Here is a 26,166-nt window from a genome sequence, read left to right on the forward strand (position 1 = left end):
ATATTGAGCAGAGTGTAAAAGGGGTTTCTGTACTTGCTACCTATATTACCCCGTAAACATGTTATACAGCATTAGCGAACACCCCAATCGCACAGATTTCGTTTTTATGATGCAATAAACATGCGAAGTCAAGATTGACCCCGGACGCCTGCAAGATTTTTTATATCAGACAACGATATCAATTTCATTGATTGGTTGAATAAGCATCATTCGCTGACTACCTATATTCGATCTTGATGTTGTGTGATTGCGGGTCGAGCTTGCAGCAAGGAGTTACTAAATAGTCACACACGAAAATCTGGATATTTTGAGCAAACTTTTGTAACGAAGCAAGTACAATATTTGAGATGTCAAGGTGCATGCTCATTCAGTGTTGATTGTTTATGCTGCCAGCGCCATGCATACACTGAAAAAAAAAATTACCTCGATTTACCGCGAAATGTCTGGAAGCAGGGTGGCCAGCCACTTGGCAGTAATATAACATTACCGTCACTCAATGTAAATTTAACTTACACCCGTCCGGTAATCTAACTTTACATGCCAGACTGTAATGTTACAGTCACCTCTGGTATATTCAATCTACATTTTCTTCTGTACATTTACCACCGAGACTGTAATTTTACCGCCTTACCTACCTACAACCCTACATGCTGTCCTTGTAAATCAGATTACATGCCAGCTTGTAAATTCACGTCTCAGCCTACATCCATACCTATCCCAAATCAACGCGATGCCAAAATACCACAAAAGTTTCTTCACGCTCTCAAGACGACATTAGGACAACTGTATATTCATTCATGATTCACGATGAAAAAGTATTGCTGCTGGAGGTATAATTCTTGTTTAGGAGGCATGCAAATATAGCACGAGTGGTCCCAAGAAAAGGTGAATTAATTCCAACGCCGGATAAACCTCCAATTGTTTCTTTTTCTCGTCTTCATTCCTTCTGTGTGACTAGTATCTTGCAGTTCCACTAAAAATAATTCATGCATAAGTCGCTATACTAAGCCAAGTTGCTAACCTAGACATGACTTATAAAGACTAAGACAAATAGTCTAACAAAAATATAACAAGTTTTGAAGTACAGGTACTGGTACATTGTGAGTTGACGACTCCTCATTTGACATGATATAGCAGAGATTCATTACTTAACTGATCAATGTATTGAAAGAAAAGGTGCCTCATTTGATGCGGCATGTGAGCCAAACATATCGAGCAGTGGACGAAAACATATCTAAGCTATGACCCGATAAATGTCAAGAACAAGATAACAGTTTTAACTACTCCGCGGCAGAGTATGTGGTGTCGCAGCTCATTATACAAGTCAACTAATATCCCAAAATAGATCTGAGAATGGGGCGACTGAAATATTTAAATCATGAAACCAAAGTCATCCGGGTGGTGTGCACAGTCGTGGATATTCACGGTAACTTATACTATACAGTAGGCTACTGTACCTTTTACGATGCGCATCCCATTCATCAGTCCTGGGAATCTTCAACGAAAGTCTCTACTTTCTTCAATCACAAGCCACAAGCTTCGCACCGTCAGCCTTTGCATGCCCAAAGCTCAATAATGGCCGACCAGTCGGCTACTCGGCTCGACACGCAGACGACTTTGAAATAAGTGATATTCATCCGCTCACATATGCCACCAATAATATTTACTGTCCACGTTATAATGTTCAATCCAGGTTGGTTTTTCATACAGAAACATCTATCAACACCTATAGTCCCTTTCTTTTGCATCTAATTTCGTATATATTGATATTTATTGCTCCACGTGTGGTTCCCTACTTACTTACCTAACCGGACGCTATTTGTGATGTCACAGTTGATTGTTGGTTGTTTACTACGAATCTCTGAAAAACCCGCAACGCGCAACCTAAGGTAACCTATTATAGGTCGCCGTGTCCGCCATTAAGAAATGGTCAACTGAGCCTGCTGTGCTGATATTTCTAGTTTCAGGAATAAGATTATATATCCTAAACTGATTTTTGTAACTCATTAGCCCTATCTGTTACAACAAATCTAACCGCCGAGACTGACCGTGTAGCCATAGCCTTATAATATAATGGCTATGGTGTAACTATTGTCAGCTGCTTCTTGCACCCAACCATGCACTATACCGAAAATGGTACTAGGGTCAACCAGTTCCGTGTGACCTAATCCTGTCTCGCGAACGAGGTCGAATCAGGTCAAATCGCAACGAGAATGATATCACAGTGACATGCACTTCCACGTATCCACTCGTTGCTGGGGCTTGGAAGCTAATCAATTTTGCAATTAGCTTGGTAAAATGCCGTAGCGAGTAACTGTCAGTAACCTTGCGAAGAAATTCTGGTAACTTGACTTAGCAGCTAAATTAATGTAATATTACATATCAAAATGTAAAATGACAAGCTACACGCTGCTATTGGCTGCGACCGGTAATTCGTTGTAAAATTTACAGAAATTTCTTTGTAAATCTACCAGATTTTTTTGTGTGTAGAGTGGCCCGCACTTGAAATGCAATAAATTTCAATCAAAGATGTTATAATGAAGTAAAATTATAATATATGAAAAAGGTTCACAGTGCAGAACCTACCAAGGTTCGTTTGTGAACGCGAACCTCTAAATTTCTGAGGTTCACTCACAGAACGCGAACGTGAATGTCACGTTCACACCATCCCTATAAATTAGATACATCATCGTCGGAATATTTCGCGAGAAGCGCAACGAAAAATCAGGATTTTGATAAATTTTGTCAAAAGTATTCGCATTTTGCAACGAGATTTCAGAGCTATAGCTCCACTATAGAACTTTGTATACCCATGAGAACTATATTATTACGCCATATATACTGCTACGTCATTTTTCTTCGGCGCCCGTTAGTGTCCAAGCGCCCCCTCCCCCATATCGCCCCCTGAGTGTTTTCGTCCCTTCAAAGTCCATGGTTAAGAACCACTGACCTACCGTAAGTCATATCGAGAGATTGAAAAATAGATGCCGACATCAAATCATAATAGAAGCATTTCCTATTATTATGATTGTAAACGTCATACCGATAGCGCATGATGATCTGGCAGCTAACATTGCAATGGGCCAATTGTCGACGCTAATAACAATTCGATAATAAACGGATGTCAAAGGGCTGATCCTGGAGTCCCATACCAACCCATTACTCGCCAATTACAAGCCTGCAACAAATACGAAGAGAGAGAGTGAGAGAGAGAGAGAAAGAGATGAAGAGATTATACATAACAAGAGTACGGTGTGAAGCGGTTTTTGGATTCATTTCCCAGCCGGGTTGAGATATTGAATATAACAAATTATATATATATAAATATACGGGAATAGAATTCGTTAGACCTTGAGATGTATGATATAAAGTATATGGATATCTTGTTCAATACACCCTAGGATTTTCTCTCTGAATTCGCCAAATTTTCACAGATCGATACGAACCTGTCGCTTGATCGATGCTGAGTGCGTAAACTGATTTTCTGTCGCTATCGTAGGAGAGGAACGGTTACTGGCTGATTTGAAGAAAACATGGAGATTTAATTGCCGCCGAAAGCAGCATTTACGACGGAGTGTTTGCGATCATATCATAGAAGTCGAGGATGAACTCTTGCCATTTGAAGAGCAACAGATAAGGGAATTATGCATTCTGCCTGCGTACCATGTTCATGCATTTTTCATCTTCAAAACACAGACAACCCAACCGCCAGTGAGCTGCACAAACCGTCAAAGTTGAGTTTTAACACCATATGGGAATTCCTGGCTACGCACATCACAACCAAAATCGATCAGTTTACAGCGGTAGATGGGGCATCGATCGTGATCGACCGTGGCTATCGCCCAATTGTATAAATATACATTGCAATGGGTAGCGACAGCCTAAAATGAAATGTTATGCCACAGCACGCCACGATGAATGGGCTATAGAATTAGGACGGTGAGCTGATGCGTGTGACGTATATACGCTTGCATATAAAATATTCATATCTATATGACTGAGGTCTCCTAATTAAACAGCAGTTTCGAATGGACTGTTTTCCCATGTCACGTATCGTAAAGTAGACGGAAAGTAAGAGATATATATTTGCCTACCTATCCCAGTTGAACGAACATGTTATTGCGAATATTTTTGTGATTACATTTGGTTGTACTCGCAGCACTATCTGAGAATGAATCAGGCGAAATGGCTTTCAGATTTTGTGTATGATGTGGAATCAGCCCCATTGCTGTGGAGTTTCGACGAAGCAGAACAGGATACCGTACGTGCCAGATCGCAGTCATTCCCATTGCTGCAGGAGGATCCGGAAAGTGAAATGGTGGTTCAAGATGAAGATACTACCGCACCGACAGCACAAGAATACAGAAAAAAACTCGAAGTCGATAAGTCATATGAAGAAATATTACCGTCCTCAGACAGAAAACCTGGGGGAATTAGAAGCAGTGCCAGTTACTTGGAATTATCGCACATCGATCAGTTGTCAGTGAACGAAGGACGCGAGAATAGCATCGAAGATATAGAGCAACTACCGACTGACAGACACTCTGACCATGATATTGCGAGCATGATCTCGTCAGATGTGCCAGAATCGCCCAAGTACATCGACATTCAATCTGTGGAGTGCGAAACAAGCCAAGTCAAACCCTATAATTCGTATCTCTCGATCAGTTCCCAGGAAGGGGACTGCGATCACTGCGATGAATCTCCGACAAGCAGTAATGACTTGGTGAACTGCGACGCTCCTAATGAAGATGCGCAACTAATAGTCCCAGCTCAAAATCAACTATTTGAAGAATTTGAAACACCTAATAAGAGTACCACTGCTATCCGTAGAGTGGACAGCTCATCATCTTCAGAAAATATAACTCCGTATAATGTGGAATACATATCAGGAGGGGTAACGTATACGTAGTTACTTTTTGCTTCCTTAAATTTGGTGTGATACAAGGAGGCGAGAATAAGGGTAGGATAATTATTTTCAGCAGCCGAATGACATGCGACTTTGCTATTACGCAATATATATTGCAAGTTGTGACATCATAATATTCCAAACGGCATTATTTTCGAGCTTCTAGCAGAGATGAGCATGGATTAGGATTAGGTTTTGAAAAAACAGAATTTGTGAAATTTTGTCGGATTTGGATTGGATTTGGATTAGACATTTTTTTCAGAACGGATTAGGATTTGGATTGGATTTACCTATTTTCTGGGAGATTGAAATGTCGTGTGGCGAGTGGCTACAAATTTTATTCAGATCAGTTAATAATGTACTTATGGTTACTAAGTTATCTTGAATCAAGTGAATCGTTGGTTGTGAAAGAAAATTTTCGAATCCCTCCATTGCATCAATTAGTATTTTTTCTGAATTTCCAGTTGGAATCGGATTAGGATTGGACATGGACTTGAATGTGAAAAAGTCATGGATTATGATTTGATATGGATTTGAAGGTTCGGATTTGGATTGGATTAGGACATAGAAATTTCAAATCCGCTCATCTCTGGCTTCTATGGCGTGAGTTGCTGAACTAAATGAAAACGAGTATAGTTTCATCAGTGTAGTCATATATCTATAAATATAGTGAAGTCCTTGTTTCTCGTGAAGTATAATTGAAAATGATTTCATTTATCTCATATACTCGCGATCTTGAGCTGACTGTAGCTGTAGCGATTTACAACTCCATGTTACTGAGCCATTGACATCACCTGCATAGCATGTGAATAGGCCGTCTGCTGGCTAGTGGCTATACAAGACATTTAAGTGATATTTCAACACCATATGGCGTGTAGTTTGCGTAATGAATAGTTAATTACCTTTTGAGTAAGCCACACGATATTGATACGCGTGAACGCGTATAGCCACGGAGAGGGTGAAATGTTGCGCGAGCATAAATATGCATAAATCAATCTCGTTATCGGATCTAACCGAATCCATGTAACATTGTAACAATGTACCATACATGCTTCAAAATATATGAAAATCAGCATATATCTGTACACATCATTAGATTTGGTATTCCGACGAAGAAGAGGAACAAGCGATTCAGCGTCTGTGCGCTTACGAAAATCCCGCTTTCGACCCGGGCGACTCGTCATCAGAAAGCGACAATGAGGACTGCTCTCGAAAAACCACGTCACAGTGGTCACACGGTGTCTGCGCGAAAGGCAAGACCTTCCGTAAAACAAGCCTTCGAGAAAGCATCCGAGCCGAAGAGAAAACGAAATACCCTACTCCAGAACTCTCGGATGATTTTGAAGACTCTGACGACGACTACCCTAACGTGGTACGCGGCCAGTTAGCCGACATCGTGGCGTATGACGAAATCGCGCCTTTTCTACACGGCTCTCGGTCTGGCAAATTTCAGAAAGACAGCAGCAGATCAAGCTCAGAATCCGAAATGGCGTCCCCGTTCTCTGTTAAATCCCCGGTCTTACCTTCTGAACTTACTGGCGACGCCTTGGAATCTGAAGATGACGAATCGGGGTGTGATCTGGTATGGGATGCTTACACCCCGCCTCTGACCGTGCAATGGTCGGATGTTATTATTAAGCAAATATATGACACTGTGGAAAAGGACAACGAAGATCACGTGACGAGAATCCGCGAAATCGCGCAAAGAACCGACATCAGGCCTTTGAATATACTCCAAAGACTTTATTGGTGAATATTATGCTGTCTTCGTATAGCCAGGGTTCTCTGGTGCGACTCATTATATTGAGCTCCCGACAGTGATAAGTGAGTACGTGAGTAGTGTCTGATGGTGCTAAAATGCTAGAAGATGTAGTGATTGTCAAGGCGGGTCAAACGATATGGGTTGAATCCGTAATAAAATTATAGAAAACGAAAGGTTTGATAATTATAGTAGCTACACTCACCCACTAGTATTTGCGAGGAACTATGTACGCACGTGAAGAGAAAGGGACGCATTATACGCATTTCCATGGACGCATTTCGACAATATTTCCCGTAATGCATGAAAATCGTCTATATTTGAGATGATAATTTTCCGCGTGCGCTCCGGTCACTGTTGGCTAAACGCTCATTTATGTAGAATTGGGTTTTCAGATATCCCGCGCTCAGTCATTATTGCGCTATTCTTGAAACTGCAGATCATTTTCTTCTGAACTCTTAAGGTTGCGATTTTCAACATTCGTGTCTCGTCGAATTCTGTCCTGATCGTAATGTTCGATTCACTTTATAATTTCGTAGCTTGCTTGAGCTATTAATCCCTGTCGCTGAACTCGTGATCTCATGATAAATCCCTGCAATTATTACCCGTATATTGTGCAATGTGCACGTTAGCACGTTCGATTCCAAGGTAATTTGTAAGTAACAGATAATATAAGAGGCCGTGGCGAACCAGACATTTGTAGGTGATAATCGCCTCTAGACTTTTACAATAATAGTATTATACTCTTAACGAAGAGAGTGCATTTCCACCCGGGTACAACCTGATATGCGGGCGGGAATACACGAAACAGAACATACCTCAGACTTATACCGCGGTGTAAATCGAGTACAACATTATAATCCAAATAGAAGCCGAAGTAGAAAGTTCGCTCTTGTCAGTAGTGCAAGTTGATTAATTGTGGCCCAGAGATATATATACATGCCTGGAATAGAAAAAAGCATCTCGTTTGTAGCGACTTTGTATGTAATGCTCTTGTCCGCGGAATGTTCTGCTTTTGATACAGAGCAAATTGTAATGCACATAAATGTAGGTCTTTGCATCATTTAAAAAAGTATCTGCATTAGGGTGACTGCAGTGTATATTTTAGCGTACGCTTTGTACAAAATGGTACGACCGGCAAATCGTTGCTTGAAGGCTAATTCGTGCGCAAGCGAGTGAAGCGATGACCTGTATGATTGCTTGCATGAATTATTCAGATTCGGCCCCTCCGACTATGCTTCGACAAAATGTGTCGACAGTTCAACATAAAAATATGGCACTATGAACGCATATTTTGTTTCATAGGTATGATGAAAACTCCGGATCGCACCGAAAACTGGTGGGAGTCTTCGAATACACTCTGTAACGAAGAGAGGTTGAAGGAGAGGAGTGAGGATGGCCTATAATTGACCTGCTGCTTATGATCAAGTTTTTAAGTGTGCGGTTTGGCATTTTATTGGTGCATCACTGTGGAGAAATTGAAGTGTCTGCATCAAATACACGAATCATAACTGCCACTTTGATGATTTGCAGTGGAATATCAAATATTTGTTGATTGTATAGTTCAGCGCTTATGATGGAATGTAGCATGTCTGTAGGCTGGTCTCAAACACGCGGCCCGCGACGGCATTTTGGAATTTCAAGTATTCAACAATATATTCAAGTGCGATATATATTTTTTAGATATAAGAACTCTTAGTTCACCCTAAAACTACTATAAATATCACTGAAATCTCAACAAACTTCACTATCACATCACTTTTAAAAGCTACCATGCGGTAGAAGATCAGCTCGGGGCCCCGATCAGCTATTACGTCACATTTCTGATTCATGATGAATTGATGATAAAACATGACCCGCTGATGATTCGTGACTAAAAATTGTGATTTGGTTTGGTGCGACCTTCTCGTAAAATTACTCGATTTCGGATTGATTGGGTGAGTAAATAAAAATGACTAGAGCTCGAGTTGAGTTGGGTCAAACGTTAAAATCAGAGAAGGACTTGCGACACGAAACGGTGATCTGGTAATCCTACGGACGCAACAATATTTGAAACTGACATTTGTGTGATAGTAATATATCAACAGGTCGTAGCTTGCGTTGCGTAGGGTATATAGCTATCTAATCAGGTCAGTATGACAACCATTGGCATTCTGTGACCCCCATGACGTATAGTTGGTTACATGCTGGGTGTTGTTTGTTCTCTTTATCCATGCTTTTTATCGGTGGCGAGTAAGGTAGTATATACTACGATCCCCAGCTGTAACACCAATGAATTCTTCGCCGATTTGAATTTCTACTCCAGGGGGTCTTAACCAGGGTCCGTAGACCCCATTGGGGTACGAACCACCAAATCAGGGTGTACGAGATGCATTGTGGAATTAGGCCTATATGCTGTAGGATATTTTCTTGACCAATTTATTGAACTGGAAAATAGTCTTCGCGCTATAGGCACATTTTATGTGAATGGGCTTCCTGATGTTAATGGGTAGGCCTACCATCAGAAATTGTGTTGAAAATGGATCGGGGCTACGAGAAATCTCATTGGAAGCACAATGGGGTACGATCGCTAAAAAGGTTAAGAAGCAATATATAACCGAACGCAAAATCTAACGCTGATTTAATTTTACTTTGGCAATGACAGTAACAATAGCCTATATTTATCACGACTATATCGAAACCAGGATTAGGCTACACCGCTCAAATGCTCTGATATCAGATCAATCTTCAGTAGATTTTAAAATATTCTACATAAAATTGTGCCACATCAAATGTCCACTGGCTGCAATACTATTACCCGACAGTTTTACGATGCCATGATGCATCCTCTCCTATGATGTCTCTAACTCATTAATTAAAAGTTATGCCCGGCACAAAAACAATTTAATTCAAATATTTTAAAATGTGATTTTTTTCATTGTCAAGCGTGAATAATACAACAGTAAATTACATTTCCACGATGTTTGTGAAATGCATGTCTGCAAGGTCCCGTCAAATAAGGCCTACTTGGAAATTATACATTGAATATCACTATTATCGATGCTGCGGCCCGCGGCGTCATCAAAAACTATGAAATTGGCCCGCGAGAACATTTGAGTTTGAGACCTCTGTATTAGGCTGTAGGAAATGAAGTCGATATGGCTGATATGATTGAAGTGTTGTACGGACTCACTTCGTAAAGTAGGCTACGACTGCTCGTTGTCCACGCAATTGAAACATGACTACCAGGCTCCAGCTAGATGTTATTCACAGTAGTGTTATTTCAGTTGCGGCACGAATAGGAAACATCAAACACAATACTAAAAGCGATCGCATTGAAAGTATCAGGCACAGAAAATACGCAGACATCTATTGGCTCAGTTTAAGTAAAGAAATTGTCAGTACAGAAAAATCATCACGAGGATGTAAAGTGAAATCATAGTATGATTAGCAGATGCCCACAGTTAAAAATACCACAAAAATTGTTTAAAAATGCAACAATGCACATAAAGCACTAAAACATTGACTGCAACAAAAGCATAGCACATCAAGCGATAGAATTCGAGCGATAGAATTTTTGCGAATTCGGGGCAAGGCTCGAACATTCCTCTGTCGTACACAATCTTGAAATGGCTGCAGGCCGTATAGTATAATGTTACTTACTGATACAATTTTTCAGTGTGCCGTCCGCAGTGTAGCACAAACGTGTGGAACTGTTGCCGAGGGTCCGTTCGCGCTTCGTTCTCTAAGGCGCAAATATTACGTCTGATGCCTGGATTCCTTCAGTGCGCAGATATCAGGTGCGGACAATGCCTGGGCGTATTTGGTGCGCAGATATCAGCGCGCCGGAGCATGTCCGAATACTAATAGCGCGCAGATATCAGTTATGAGGAGGGCGATTTTTTTTGACATGTCAAAAAAGTCAAAATTTTGTCAAAATTGTAGCGTTAGGTCAAAAAATGTCAAAATGGTTTACAAAGTCACCCTTTTTTGCAACCTGCATTTTGTTTGTATAGTAGACTTCGCACTGTCGGTGAACTTATCATTCGACATTTTACAGCTTGTAGCCTTCTTTATAAGGCTTACCGTTGTAGACGGCCCATTGTTTGCTCATTGTGAATCAAAAACATTCAAATGAAACAAATAGGTTCACATGGTGTTATGCTCAACGTACCGCAATATCCCATCTGAAGCAACACTGCGTGGGCATTGCATGGTTCTTATATAAAGAAGGGTATGATGAAAAATTGTGATGTAGACACCATTGCCAGAATGAAGCAACACGGTTCGTCACCAGTAGTGTACGCACAACTTAGGTGTTGTCAGCCAACAACTGCTGCTGTTGAACGTTCTTTCTCCATTCTTGGCAATCTACTTATAGCAAGGACGGAAACTTTCTACCCGAGAATGTAGGAAGGTATCTTCCGTTGAACTATAATATTTTAAAAAATTATTTCTACCGTAATGCGTAATGTAACTACTGGAATTCTTCATATAGGGCCAGATTTCGTTGAAATAAAGCTTTTTATCGTAAAAATTTGTCATTTTTTAAGGCAAATTTTTTTTCAGGCCAAAATACTTCGTAAGGACAAACAGTTCGAACCAGAAATATGATAAGTGGTACAATTCTAACATTATGTGGGAAAATACCTAATTTGCATATGTTAGATCAAATTTGGTCAAAATTTGGATTTTTTTGGTCAAAATCTTCCGTTTTTTAGGTAAAAATCGCCCTAGTTATGCGGCATGTCTGTCGCTGTTTCGTGCGCAGATATCAGATCCGAAGCATATATGGCCCCAAATGGAGAGCAGATATCAGCTCTTGGTGCACAAGTATCAGCTCCGTCGCGTAGCCTATCTGACCCTAACTAGAAGTTAGCAGACATCACATCTGGACCATAAATGGGTTCCTTTAGTGCGCAGACAGCAGCTCCGAATCATGTCTCGTCCCTAATACAGCGCAGCTATCAGGTTTTGGTGCTTATATATCAGCTCCTATACGCATATCTGACCGGAAATAGTGAGCAGATATCAAATCGGCACCATTCTATGGCTCATTTGGTGCCTGGTAGGTCTGGTCAGCGGTGACTATATACTAGGGAAGTACAGTTTTTCCATTTTCACTGGATCGTATTTTCAGGGTATTGATTTTGTTAAAGTATCGAATGTAAACATTGAATGGCAACGACCAATTTTGCAGCTTCGTTCCGCTTCATTAAGGCTGAGTCAAAATTGTTTTGCCTAAGGGATTGTAGGATTTCCAAATCCAAAAGTTATCTTCCAGAACGCATAATTTACTGAATCTGGTCTTGATTGAAAACGACTGTCGCACCGATTCCAAAATATAGGCCATGGTCAACCCAATAATATTTCCCGTAAATGTTTTTTAATTACCCGTTGTCTCGTCCGCAGTTATGTCTCTTGTAACTCGAAAAAAGTTTCCTCTTTTTCGGGTCTCAAAATTCGGTAACCCTACCGTAATTATGCGAGCAAGGGCTACGGCACGAGTAGTGTTATCATCGACCTTATAGACCGTCCAATCCCAGAAGGCCACGTCGTCCTAATTGCCACGCCTACAGGACACCCATTGCCACGTCACCTGTCGCACCTATATGACACCCCTTGCCACATCATCCGCCCATTGCCGCACCTATATGACACCCATTGCCACATCATCTGTGCCACATCATCGAGCGTCACACCTATAGTGCCACATCATCCAACCATTGCCACATCATCACCGCATTGATTGCCGCATCTATACGGTGCACAGCGCCGCATCAACCAGCGCGATGTCGATTGCTGCACCTATGACATTCGTTGCCACGTCAAAACTAACCTCAGCTAGAATCGAACCTGGTTTGGTTGGGTATAATTTCACGTCGCTCATCACCACGCTATTGAGCAAACTAGCCGTACTGAGCTGTTTTGAGAATATAACCGCCGATTCTCTCTTAAATTCCGAGACTTGACAACACTTTTTTCGAGTAATAACACATAATGTATATTTGGATTAATGAACGTGTTAGATATGTTTTCGGCCATATAACTTTACCAAAGGCCCATTGCTTTCAGACTATCTATGTTCACGAGAACACTACAGCAATACACTCATAAACGATGAATGCAATACGTCAAAACGTAAACATTCAATTATAATATAGTTTATTGAGTTTTACTCAGTCACGCATTCAATGAAAGCATAGTAGAATTCGGAATCACACGCGATAGAAATTTCGAAAGTCGCTTCCGCGAGTTCCATTCTTGTATCCAGATATCAATAACCAGCTATTCAACGCGATTTTGAGCGCAGACAGATCGTGGTTTCGATTGCCGAGGTCTCCGCATTTCACGACCTAATATGAACGCGCACTGACCCTGAATAGGCCAAAGGGTAATTTCACCTTTTCGCAATTTATGCAGCTATTCGCGCAGACTTTGCCGCATTTGCTGTATCTGAAGTAGAGTTTCAGCGTCGTTATTCGCTACAAGCCGAGAAATGCACCTTCGCGCAATTTATATAGCCAAACGCATTAACTTTACTGCATCTGAAGTAGAATTTCAGCGTCGTTATTTGTTATAAGCCGAGAAATGTACCTTCGCGCAATTTTTACAGGCGGTCTCACACACTTTGCTGCGTCTGAAGTAAAATTTCAGCGTCGTTGTTTGCTATAAGCCGGGAAATTAGAGTCGCTGCTTCGCACCATTTTACAGGCAGTCTCACACACTTTGCTGCATCTGAGCTTCATACTAATACATGCATAATTTTTGCATGACGAGAATACGGGTAATACGGTCAATAAACGCCGGAGGCGAGTCATTTAAACCTTGTTGCTAGATAATACCGCATTCGGCTACGACAAAGTTGCCCTACAACAAAAAATAGAAGCCCTAATGATCATGCAGAGGAAAGTTCAATTATACATCGAATTATTCGAATAGACTATCTACATTGTGTAGGTATGAAGTGAAATAGAACGGAGTTTACGCAAAAGTTGCTATTGATCATAGACCAAGCTTGCTTTCAGAGCTGGAAACTAAATGCATATGAAAATTTACCTAGGTTTTCCCCACACGCATCAAATGTAGGCCTACTCAAGTGTTTATGAGGTGGCGAATAGTTCGAAGGTTGTTGGCATGCAAGGACGTCACATAGAATTGTGGAGTTTTCTGTAAACTATAATCCAGTGATCTATTTTCAATCACTATATTTTTCATTAATCAAAACTAAGTACTGTTAGTAGGCAAACCCTAGGAAAGTATCCTCTGATAAAAGCAGGAGTAATTTGTTATCCGTGAGATAAATAGATGGTGCGCAATATGAGCGGCGCTGCGATGACTGACAAATACTTTGAATTAATGTATAGAAGTGGCGATTTCGAACTACGTAAAAAGTTAGTCCAGCTCACGCATCTTCCATTTTCAAAAGTCAAAACACGACGTTTTTTTGTAAAATGAATACTAATTTTAATAAAAAATAAGAAAAAAAAGCGAAAAATTACATTTTATCCCGGAACGCAACAAGAAAAATCGTATGAATTTGTAAACTATTTATTCATGACACAATATTAATTCTACTTGTACACTTTTTCACATTTCATAACACTTTTAGTAGTACTTAACAGTTTCAGTTTTAAATAAAATTCAGAATATAAACTAATCGAAAAATTCGGTAACCAATTTCGCGTAGGCTATGCATACAAATGAGGAACGTTACATCAACGCGTGTTAACTAGTTGTATTATGTAGCTTGTAATTCATGCAAGTAAGTTGGACAAATTCGTCGCATGAACACGACTCTAATGGACATAAAGAAATGAAAATTTTGTAAAGTAGATATTTTTCGGTATGCTAAATTCGGCTACGCGGTGCTAGTCTTCTTGACCGCATGAAATAGGATGTTTTAGCTTCAACCTCAACGCATTAGCACACCGAATTTAAATATAGGCGATAAATAATATACAGTAGCTCCAATTTTATTGAAAAAATAAACATAAAAAAGCGCGAAAAATTGCATTTATCCTGGAACGCACCAAGAAAAACCGTATGAATTTGTAAAGTAGTTAGAAAACTACACTATTCCGCTACACTAAAGACTTTGACAATCCGGATTTTGTATGGTGTATACCAGAGTTGGATCAATTGTAATTTGTAATTGTAATTGAATGTAATTAATTACATTTTTCAATGTAATTGTAATGTAATTGTAATTTGACAAAATTTTTGCTCAATTACAATTTCAATTACATTAAATTGCTATTGAGACCTGACAAGCACAACATAAAACAATTGACTTATAATGCATTCTCTTTAAACGAACGACAAGGAATTTTGTGGATCCATTCGCGAAGGCCATTGACCGCGCCCTTGCGGGCGGAGTTTATTTTTATTTTTACCACTATGCTGGCCTCGGCTGCCATTCCATACAATTTTTAAATTACTAACCAACCGATGGATTCGCAACACGTGGCTCACGATTGAATACGCCGAGAAGCGAACCGCTGAGCCGGCTAAAAGCAGCAGAATTGATAGTCCCATAGCTGGCGATCCAAGAGTCGAAATTTGATATGTATGGTCGTAATCGAAAGCTAGTGTCGCACTGATTCCGCAATAAAAGTATATTTCCAGGCAATGGTACCATCCCAAAATAGTCGTGAAAGTTTGGGAATCGGCATTGTTGTGAACAATCGCTATGGGCGTAACTGGTAATTGTTGTAGTCATGCTGCTGCAGCGCTCTCACTTTTCAGAACAGTCGGCCTTAAACGGCTATTTTGGAGCAGTTACATTGCCCTGACGAGATTTTATTTTGTATTTTCGGAATTAGTACATCAATAGCTTACGATGAAGACCAGATGCATCAAATTTGGACGCATGGATGGCCAGCTCTAGGACTATAAAGTTTGCTGGTTTTAGCCGACTTTTCAGTACGTTTGTCGGTACATTCATCCGTGACTCACATATTGCTCATCTATCCGTGGGTTGGCAATCTACAATACGATTTCAGATCACGATGATGCATCGTTATTTCGTCTGGCTAACTAACCAGACTACTGGATATTATATAACGTCTTATCTGACAAAGCACGGTTTTGTTTTTACTCCTCATCCTAATTCCTACGTCCCTCGATAAAAATAATATTGTTTCTTTAATTATATACTATATACGCAAATCCAACACATGCATATATTATAATACTTTTTCAACGACATACTGCACCCTATCCTCAATCCTAACCCATAGGAAATTAGGTAAATAACATTTTACATTTCCAATTACGTGAGCCATAATTACCTAACATACAAAACACGCTTACATTACGTCACAGTGACATCTTACATAGCATACTACGTAAGCACATCAACGCAATTATTACTACACAATCTGAACTAGACTTGAATTGTTGTTAAATACGACGCTACGGTTGTCAAGGACCACGGTTGAATTTATGACTATTCAATTAAATGTTCAACAGCAGCAATTGTAATTGTAATTGTAATGTAATTGATGCATGCAAGAAGTAATTGTAATTGTAATTGTAATGTAATTGATGCATGCAAGGAGTAATTGTAATTGTAATTGTAATTTGATATTTTTAGCATGGAGTAATTGTAATTTTAATGTAATTGAAACATTCATGAAAGTAATTGTAATTGTAATTGTAATTGAACTGAAATAATGTAATTGATCCAACTCTGGTGTATACTAATTTTACATTGCGGAGTATTCATTATTATGTAGCTTGTAACTCATGCAAGTAAGTCGGACAAATTCGTCGCATGAACACGACTCTAATGGGCATAACGAAATGAAAATTTTGTCAAGTAGATCTTTTTCAGTATGCTAAATTTGATGTTGTTCCATACCGAATAGCACTCGTCAAGGTTATACAAGCATACCCCTGGTTTCAACACTTTTACAACGATTCTTCTTGCTTCCTATAACATCCCACTCGAAGCCCTCGTTATTAGGCTATGATCTCAGCCTGAGCCATGTCTTGAAGCCTACGGGACTCTGCAAATTGTTTCGATTTATTCTGCTCGTTTTAATTTAACGAAGCCCATTTCACTCAATGTATCGATGCCTACGGTACTCTACAAAATGTTCTGTTTAATTCTCCCTATGTTAATTTACCATAAGAAAGACAATTTGACTCCTAAAGTCCGAAATACTTGTTCGCTTGAGCTAAGCCGCAGCGCCTGGAGTGGAATTTTATAGTTCTTGTAAAAAGTTGTTTGTACACAATATATGTTTAAGGTAAGTCCTACGCATTCATGATTTCGTCCGAGTTTGTATTTTAGTAGTATATACTAATTTACGTTACCACGTTTGTAACTTGTGCAAGTACAGGAATATCATAGTTCTTGAACCGTGCTCAATGCTTAATAGACCATTTTGCTATTTTTCATCGCCACAAGTCATTCTGGACCGCGTAAACGCATTGTACGATATAGATGAAACTTATGCAAATCCCCGGAACGCAACAAGAAAAATCGTATGAATTTGTAAACTACTTATTCATGACATAATAATAATTCTACTTGTACACTTTTTCACATTTTATAACACTTTAAGTAGTACTTAACAGTTTCAGTTTTAAATAAAATACGGAATATAAACTAATCGAAAAATTCGGTAACCAATTTCGCGTAGGCTATGCATACAAATGAGGAAAGTTACATCAACGCGTGTTAACTAGTTGTGTCGAGTTATCGAATGATTTTTTCCTTACATCAAAACAACTAGAATGTGTAACTACATTAAAAACGTATCTAAATGAGCTCCAGAGCATTGTGATTATGCAGCATACCAAATTGCATCACACATTTACATTTCATGACGGAATAACTTTAAAACTAACGCAGTTCTATAGCAACTTTTGCCTACATCTGTTTTCGGTAGCGTGTACATGTACATATACAATATACATAGTCAACTTTAATAACAGAATTACCATGCTAATATGTTACTCCTCACCTTGAAACTTGGTACGTAGTTGTAGGACATTGTGATTATGCAGCATACGAAATTTCCTCACGCATTTCATAATGGAACAACTTTAAAACTAACGCGGCTCTACATCGACTTTTTGCGTACATCTGTTTTGCGGGAGCGTATAGCACGTAGCTATACATTAGGGTTGTCCATAATTTGGAAAATCTTACAAATCCTCGGTTGTAATGTCTTATTCGATAGATTATTGATAAAAAACGACACTGAGCCTGAAAGAAGCTCACAGAAAGGCCGTTAAGATTTCGTGCAAAGCGTTTGAAAGTAGCTGCCGAAGAATGGGCGTGCCACCGACCATAGAACGGCGAGAAGACTAGTAATCAAGAAACCACGGCTCTTGATTGGATAATCGGCTATGCTTCAATGACCACGTCAGCAGCAGCTTGCTGATTAGGTGAACAAGGAGTCTGCTACTGGCGGCGATTCTGAAAGCGCATTGTATATAGGTTGACAGATAATGATTTAGGATTGATTAAGGGTATGTTGAGGTACGAAATACATGATGAACAAATAACAGCTGCTTCACAAAAACGTCTAAAGCATGACTGCTTTATTGTGAAAGAAACCGCCGTAGCCTACATGCCTTGTTTTCAACGAGGGAAAGCATAGGCGCTTATGCAAGTGGCGACGGATTCCTAGTTTCAGAAATAATATATCATTATTGAATACAAAGATACAAGTTGCGCATTCAATGTTAAGCTCGGTAATTCCGTTATTAAAGTTGAGTATGCATAGGTACGTGCTACGCCCCCCGCAAAAGTCGGCATGGAACTGGATTAGTTTTAAAGTTGTTCAATCATGAAATGCGTAACAAAACTTGACATGGTGCATTGTCATACTGTCTCACAACGGTGTAGCGAGTTTCAAGGTTGGGAGTCGATTATTAACATGGTAATTCCGTTATTAAAGTTGACTATGCATAGGTACGTGCTACGCTACAGAAAAACAGACTTAGCCAAAAGTCTGTATAGAACTGCGTTGGTTTTAAAGGTGTTACATCATGAAATGTCAGACGAAATTTGGTATGGTGCATTCTTATTATGTCCTACAACTGCGTACCAACGTTCAAGGTGAGAATTTAATGTTTAGCATACTAATTCTGTTATTAAAATTGACTATGTATGGGTATATGCTGTGTTCACGAAAAACAGATATGCGTAAAGTCGGTATTCGACTGCGATAGTTTCAAAGGTGTTCCATCATTAGATGTGTGATGAAATCTAGCATGGTGCATTGCCATAATGTCCTACAACTACGTATCAAGTTTAGAGTTGGGATTCAATGTTAAGCATGGTAATTCCGTTATTAAAGTTGGCTATGTATGGGTACGTACTATACGCCCCCACAAAACAGATGTACGCAAAATGTCGATGTAGAGCCGCGTTAGTTTTAAAGTTGTTCCATTATGAAATGCATGAGGAAATTTCGTATGCTGCATAATCACAATGTCCTACAACTACGTACCAAGTTTCAAGGTGAGGAGTCACATATTAGCATGGTAATTCTGTTATTAAAGCTGACTATGTATATGTACATGTACACGCTGCCGAAAACAGATGTAGGCAAAAGTTGCTATAGAACTGCGTTAGTTTTAAAGTTATTCCATCATGAAATGTAAATGTGTGAAATATCAGTTACTTTTCAATCCCTAATTGTACTTGCATTCCAGCAAAATTACGAATCGTTGAGTATCGAGAGATAGCCTCTATCATAGTTGCGGAAGATAGGGATTTGGTACACGAGTATCAAATTAGAGTAAATTGAGTAAACTCGAGAGGTTATTAGTGATTCTGCTGGAGTTAATATGAAGGGAAGTCCTGATAAAACCTTGATTATTTCAGAAAAGAATAGAGGGCTTCTTTCGATATTTTGATAGTCTCTGTCATACTGTCGGATGTCATGAAATTGTATACATGCCATCTAGTACTACGGAAAATGTCAAGGCTGGTACTCAATGGTTCTATCAGTAATTATATGGAATGTGTGGGAATCGAATTGGAGCGTAAAATATGCTCCTATGGCATAGAGCCCTACGAAATGAGTCCACATACCCCGTAAAATTCCGCTCCAAGCGCTGCGGCTTAGCTCAAGCGAACAAGTATTTCGTAATTTAGGTGTCAAATCATCTTTCTTATGATAAATAAGCATAGGGAGAATTATTCAGAAAATTTTGTAGAGTACCGTAGGCATCGATACATTGAGTGAAATGGGCTTCCTTATCTTTAATTGAAACGGACAGAATAAATCGATACAATTTGCAGAGTCCCGTAGGCTTCGGGACAAAGCTCAGGCTGAGATTACAGCCTAATAACGAGGGCATCGAGTTGGATGTTATAGGAAGCATGACGAATCATTGTAAAAGTGTTGAAACTTAATTACACCTGCAATTCCATCACTAAAGTTGATCACGCATAGGTACGTGCTACGCTCCCGCAAACAGATTAATGCGAAGTTGTTATAGAACTGTGTTAGTTTCATAGGTGTTCCATCATGAAATGTGTGATGAAATTTGGTATGTTCCATTGTCATAATGTCCTACACCTGTGAACCAATCTTCAAGTTGCGCATTCAATGTTAAGCTCGGTAATTCCGTTATTAAAGTTGAGTATGCATAGGTACGTGCTACGCTTCCGCAAAAGTCGGTATGGAACTGGATTAGTTTTAAAGTTGTTCAATCATGAAATGCGTAACAAAATTTGACATGGTGCATTGTCATAATGTCTTACAACTGTGTAGCGAGTTTCAAGGTGGGGAGTCGATTATTAACAAGGTAATTCCGTTATTAAAGTTGACTATGCATAGGTACGTGCTACGCTACGGAAAAACAGATTTAACCAAAAGTCTGTATAGAACTGCGTTGGTTTTAAAGGTGTTACATCATGAAATGTCTGACGAAATTTGGTATGGTGCATTCTTATTATGTCCTGCAACTGCGTACCAACGTTCAAGGTGAGAATTTAATGTTTAGCATACTAATTCTGTTATTAAAATTGACTATGTATGGGTATATGCTATGTTCACGAAAAACAGATATGCGTAAAAGTCGGTATTCGACTGCGATAGTTTCAAAGGTGTTCCATCATTAGATGTGTGATGAAATCTAGCATGGTGCATTGCCATAATGTCCTACAACTACGTATCAAGTTTAGAGTTGGGATTCAATGTTAAGCATGGTAATTCCGTTATTAAAGTTGGCTATGTATGGGTACGTACTATACGCCCCCCGCAAAACAGATGTACGCAAAATGTCGATGTAGAGCCGCGTTAGTTTTAAAGTTGTTCCATCATGAAATGTGTGATGGGATTCGGTATGGTGCATTGTTATAATGTCCTATAACCGCGTACCAACTTTCAAGGTGGGAATTCAATGTTTAACACGGTAATTCTGCTATTAAAATTGACTATGCATAGGTATATGCTATGTTCACGCAAAACAGATATGCGTAAAAGTCGGTATTCGACTGCGTTAGTTTTAAAGGTGTTCCATCATTAGATGTGTGATAAAATTTAGCATGGTGCATTGCCATAATGTCCTACAACTACGTATCAAGTTTCGAGTTGGGATTCAATGTTAAGCATGGTAATTCCGTTATTAAATTTGACTATGTATAGCTACGTGCTAAACGCTCCCGCAAAACAGATGTACGCAAAAAGTCGATGTAGAGCCGCGTTAGTTTTAAAGTTGTTCCATTATGAAATGCGTGAGGAAATTTCGTATGCTGCATAATCACAATGTCCTACAACTACGTACCAAGTTTCAAGGTGAGGAGTAACATATTAGCATGGTAATTCTGTTATTAAAGTTGACTATGTATATGTACATGTACACGCTACCGAAAACAGATGTAGGCAAAAGTTGCTATAGAACTGCGTTAGTTTTAAAGTTATTCCGTCATGAAATGTAAATGTGTGATGCAATTTGGTATGCTGCATAATCACAATGCTCTGGAGCTCATTTAGATACGTTTTTAATGTAGTTACACATTCTAGTTGTTTTGATGTAAGGAAAAAATCATTCGATAACTCGACACAACTAGTTAACACGCGTTGATGTAACTTTCCTCATTTGTATGCATAGCCTACGCGAAATTGGTTACCGAATTTTTCGATTAGTTTATATTCCGTATTTTATTTAAAACTGAAACTGTTAAGTACTACTTAAAGTGTTATAAAATGTGAAAAAGTGTACAAGTAGAATTATTATTATGTCATGAATAAGTAGTTTACAAATTCATACGATTTTTCTTGTTGCGTTCCGGGGATTTGCATAAGTTTCATCCATATCGTACAATGCGTTTACGCGGTCCAGAATGACTTATGGCGATGAAAAATAGCAAAATGGTCTATTAAGCATTGAGCACGGTTCAAGAACTATGATATTCCTGTACTTGCACAAGTTACAAACGTGGTAACGTAAATTAGTATATACTACTAAAATACAAACTCGGACGAAATCGTGAATGCGTAGGACTTACCTTAAACATATATTGTGTACAAACAACTTTTTACAAGAACTATAAAATTCCACTCCAGGCGCTGCGGCTTAGCTCAAGCGAACAAGTATTTCGGACTTTAGGAGTCAAATTGTCTTTCTTATGGTAAATTAACATAGGGAGAATTAAACAGAACATTTTGTAGAGTACCGTAGGCATCGATACATTGAGTGAAATGGGCTTCGTTAAATTAAAACGAGCAGAATAAATCGAAACAATTTGCAGAGTCCCGTAGGCTTCAAGACATGGCTCAGGCTGAGATCATAGCCTAATAACGAGGGCTTCGAGTGGGATGTTATAGGAAGCAAGAAGAATCGTTGTAAAAGTGTTGAAACCAGGGGTATGCTTGTATAACCTTGACGAGTGCTATTCGGTATGGAACAACATCAAATTTAGCATACTGAAAAAGATCTACTTGACAAAATTTTCATTTCGTTATGCCCATTAGAGTCGTGTTCATGCGACGAATTTGTGCAAGGGCGCGGTCAATGGCCTTCGCGAATGGATCCACAAAATTCCTTGTCGTTCGTTTAAAGAGAATGCATTATAAGTCAATTGTTTTATGTTGTGCTTGTCAGGTCTCAATAGCAATTTAATGTAATTGAAATTGTAATTGAGCAAAAATTTTGTCAAATTACAATTACATTACAATTACATTGAAAAATGTAATTAATTACATTCAATTACAATTACAAATTACAATTGATCCAACTCTGGTATACACCATACAAAATCCGGATTGTCAAAGTCTTTAGTGTAGCGGAATAGTGTAGTTTTCTAACTACTTTACAAATTCATACGGTTTTTCTTGGTGCGTTCCAGGATAAATGCAATTTTTCGCGCTTTTTTATGTTTATTTTTTCAATAAAATTGGAGCTACTGTATATTATTTATCGCCTATATTTAAATTCGGTGTGCTAATGCGTTGAGGTTGAAGCTAAAACATCCTATTTCATGCGGTCAAGAAGACTAGCACCGCGTAGCCGAATTTAGCATACCGAAAAATATCTACTTTACAAAATTTTCATTTCTTTATGTCCATTAGAGTCGTGTTCATGCGACGAATTTGTCCAACTTACTTGCATGAATTACAAGCTACATAATACAACTAGTTAACACGCGTTGATGTAACGTTCCTCATTTGTATGCATAGCCTACGCGAAATTGGTTACCGAATTTTTCGATTAGTTTATATTCTGAATTTTATTTAAAACTGAAACTGTTAAGTACTACTAAAAGTGTTATGAAATGTGAAAAAGTGTACAAGTAGAATTAATATTGTGTCATGAATAAATAGTTTACAAATTCATACGATTTTTCTTGTTGCGTTCCGGGATAAAATGTAATTTTTCGCTTTTTTTTTCTTATTTTTTATTAAAATTAGTATTCATTTTACAAAAAAACGTCGTGTTTTGACTTTTGAAAATGGAAGATGCGTGAGCTGGACTAACTTTTTACGTAGTTCGAAATCGCCACTTCTATACATTAATTCAAAGTATTTGTCAGTCATCGCAGCGCCGCTCATATTGCGCACCATCTATTTATTTCACGGATAACAAATTACTCCTGCTTTTATCAGAGGATACTTTCCTAGGGTTTGCCTACTAACAGTACTTAGTTTTGATTAATGAAAAATATAGTGATTGAAAATAGATCACTGGATTATAGTTTACAGAAAACTCCACAATTCTATGTGACGTCCTTGCATGCCAACAACCTTCGAACTATTCGCCACCTCATAAACACTTGAGTAGGCCTACATTTGATGCGTGTGGGGAAAACCTAGGTAAATTTTCATATGCATTTAGTTTCCAGCTCTGAAAGCAAGCTTGGTCTATGATCAATAGCAACTTTTGCGTAAACTCCGTTCTATTTCACTTCATACCTACACAATGTAGATAGTCTATTCGAATAATTCGATGTATAATTGAACTTTCCTCTGCATGATCATTAGGGCTTCTATTTTTTGTTGTAGGGCAACTTTGTCGTAGCCGAATGCGGTATTATCTAGCAACAAGGTTTAAATGACTCGCCTCCGGCGTTTATTGACCGTATTACCCGTATTCTCGTCATGCAAAAATTATGCATGTATTAGTATGAAGCTCAGATGCAGCAAAGTGTGTGAGACTGCCTGTAAAATGGTGCGAAGCAGCGACTCTAATTTCCCGGCTTATAGCAAACAACGACGCTGAAATTTTACTTCAGACGCAGCAAAGTGTGTGAGACCGCCTGTAAAAATTGCGCGAAGGTACATTTCTCGGCTTATAACAAATAACGACGCTGAAATTCTACTTCAGATGCAGTAAAGTTAATGCGTTTGGCTATATAAATTGCGCGAAGGTGCATTTCTCGGCTTGTAGCGAATAACGACGCTGAAACTCTACTTCAGATACAGCAAATGCGGCAAAGTCTGCGCGAATAGCTGCATAAATTGCGAAAAGGTGAAATTACCCTTTGGCCTATTCAGGGTCAGTGCGCGTTCATATTAGGTCGTGAAATGCGGAGACCTCGGCAATCGAAACCACGATCTGTCTGCGCTCAAAATCGCGTTGAATAGCTGGTTATTGATATCTGGATACAAGAATGGAACTCGCGGAAGCGACTTTCGAAATTTCTATCGCGTGTGATTCCGAATTCTACTATGCTTTCATTGAATGCGTGACTGAGTAAAACTCAATAAACTATATTATAATTGAATGTTTACGTTTTGACGTATTGCATTCATCGTTTATGAGTGTATTGCTGTAGTGTTCTCGTGAACATAGATAGTCTGAAAGCAATGGGCCTTTGGTAAAGTTATATGGCCGAAAACATATCTAACACGTTCATTAATCCAAATATACATTATGTGTTATTACTCGAAAAAAGTGTTGTCAAGTCTCGGAATTTAAGAGAGAATCGGCGGTTATATTCTCAAAACAGCTCAGTACGGCTAGTTTGCTCAATAGCGTGGTGGTGAGCGACGTGAAATTATACCCAACCAAACCAGGTTCGATTCTAGCTGAGGTTAGTTTTGACGTGGCAACGAATGTCATAGGTGCAGCAATCGACATCGCGCTGGTTGATGCGGCGCTGTGCACCGTATAGATGCGGCAATCAATGCGGTGATGATGTGGCAATGGTTGGATGATGTGGCACTATAGGTGTGACGCTCGATGATGTGGCACAGATGATGTGGCAATGGGTGTCATATAGGTGCGGCAATGGGCGGATGATGTGGCAAGGGGTGTCCTATAGGTGCGACAGGTGACGTGGCAATGGGTGTCCTGTAGGCGTGGCAATTAGGACGACGTGGCCTTCTGGGATTGGACGGTCTATAAGGTCGATGATAACACTACTTGCACGGCACAGTGAAATTTCAAAGGACTACTAATGACTAACTATTAAAACAGTCTTTCCTTACTGAGTCGCTCAAAAAGTTTACCGGCCGGCGACATGACCCAAAATAAAGTAGAAAACCATCCAGTTGGTTTTGTGCGACGGTTCAACAACATTTTAATTAGGGTCGTATTTAAAATAAACGGGGTTTTAAAACACTTTGCCTAAAACATGTTTTAAACAGTTTTTAAACAAATGCCTTTTCAAAAAAACAAAATTTATTTTTCAAACATTGTCTAAGTATGTCGTAATTGTGTAAATACTTCCGAAAGACATGCAGTATTAGGCTACGGACTATTTGCACCCAATATAGTCGACGTATTCGATATGGGGTGGCTCTAGCCCTCGGTATCGTCGTCAGTTCAACAGTTATAGCATGTAGATATAGATCATTGGTACGGAATGGGTGTTCTGATGATGATGATCGCCGACCGTAAAAATGCTACATAACGATGTAGTCCTGGATAAATATATTTCTGGTCTGTTTATAACAGTAGTAGGAAGCCTTTCTCGTCGAAGGAGCGATATTTACGCTATGTTTTCGATTGTCGCAGCCAATCCAATGTGATGTCACAATTAAATATTCCTGACGTCATGCCAAAAAAATGTTTTAAACGAGGGCCCGCATGTTTAAATTAA

The 26,166-nt window shown here is 39.1% G+C and overlaps 1 protein-coding gene and 1 long non-coding RNA gene across 4 annotated transcripts; one reads left to right on the forward strand and one right to left on the reverse strand.

Annotated features, from left to right (window-relative positions):
• Nucleotides 1–770: 770 nt before the first annotated feature.
• Nucleotides 771–1,579, reverse strand: LOC145454380 (uncharacterized). Its single transcript, XR_013920108.1, has 2 exons — nt 1,458–1,579; nt 771–973 (listed from the first exon to the last, which is right to left on the reverse strand). It is a non-coding gene; the product is annotated as an uncharacterized LOC145454380 (long non-coding RNA).
• A 1,336-nt stretch (nt 1,580–2,915) lies between these two features.
• LOC145454376 (uncharacterized) lies at nt 2,916–8,185 on the forward strand. 3 transcript variants are annotated; one of them, XM_080332376.1, is made up of 4 exons: nt 2,916–3,939; nt 4,197–4,897; nt 6,006–6,658; nt 7,974–8,185. In XM_080332376.1, exons 2-4 carry the CDS (start codon nt 4,316–4,318, stop codon nt 8,032–8,034), a joined length of 1,296 nt encoding a protein of 431 aa, XP_080188502.1. In that variant the 5' UTR covers nt 2,916–3,939; nt 4,197–4,315; the 3' UTR covers nt 8,035–8,185. The 3 variants fall into 3 exon arrangements, 2 of the variants coding, with proteins under 2 accessions (XP_080188502.1, XP_080188501.1); XR_013920107.1 differs by lacking the exon at nt 2,916–3,939 and having other exon boundaries at nt 3,949–4,897; nt 6,006–6,733; XM_080332375.1 differs by lacking the exon at nt 2,916–3,939 and having other exon boundaries at nt 3,949–4,897.
• Nucleotides 8,186–26,166: the final 17,981 nt, after the last annotated feature.

The sequence above is a fragment of the Botryllus schlosseri genome, chromosome 13 (genome assembly GCF_051294905.1).
Source record: "Botryllus schlosseri isolate E-star chromosome 13, Bs_hap1, whole genome shotgun sequence".
Taxonomy (NCBI): Eukaryota; Metazoa; Chordata; class Ascidiacea; order Stolidobranchia; family Styelidae; genus Botryllus; species Botryllus schlosseri.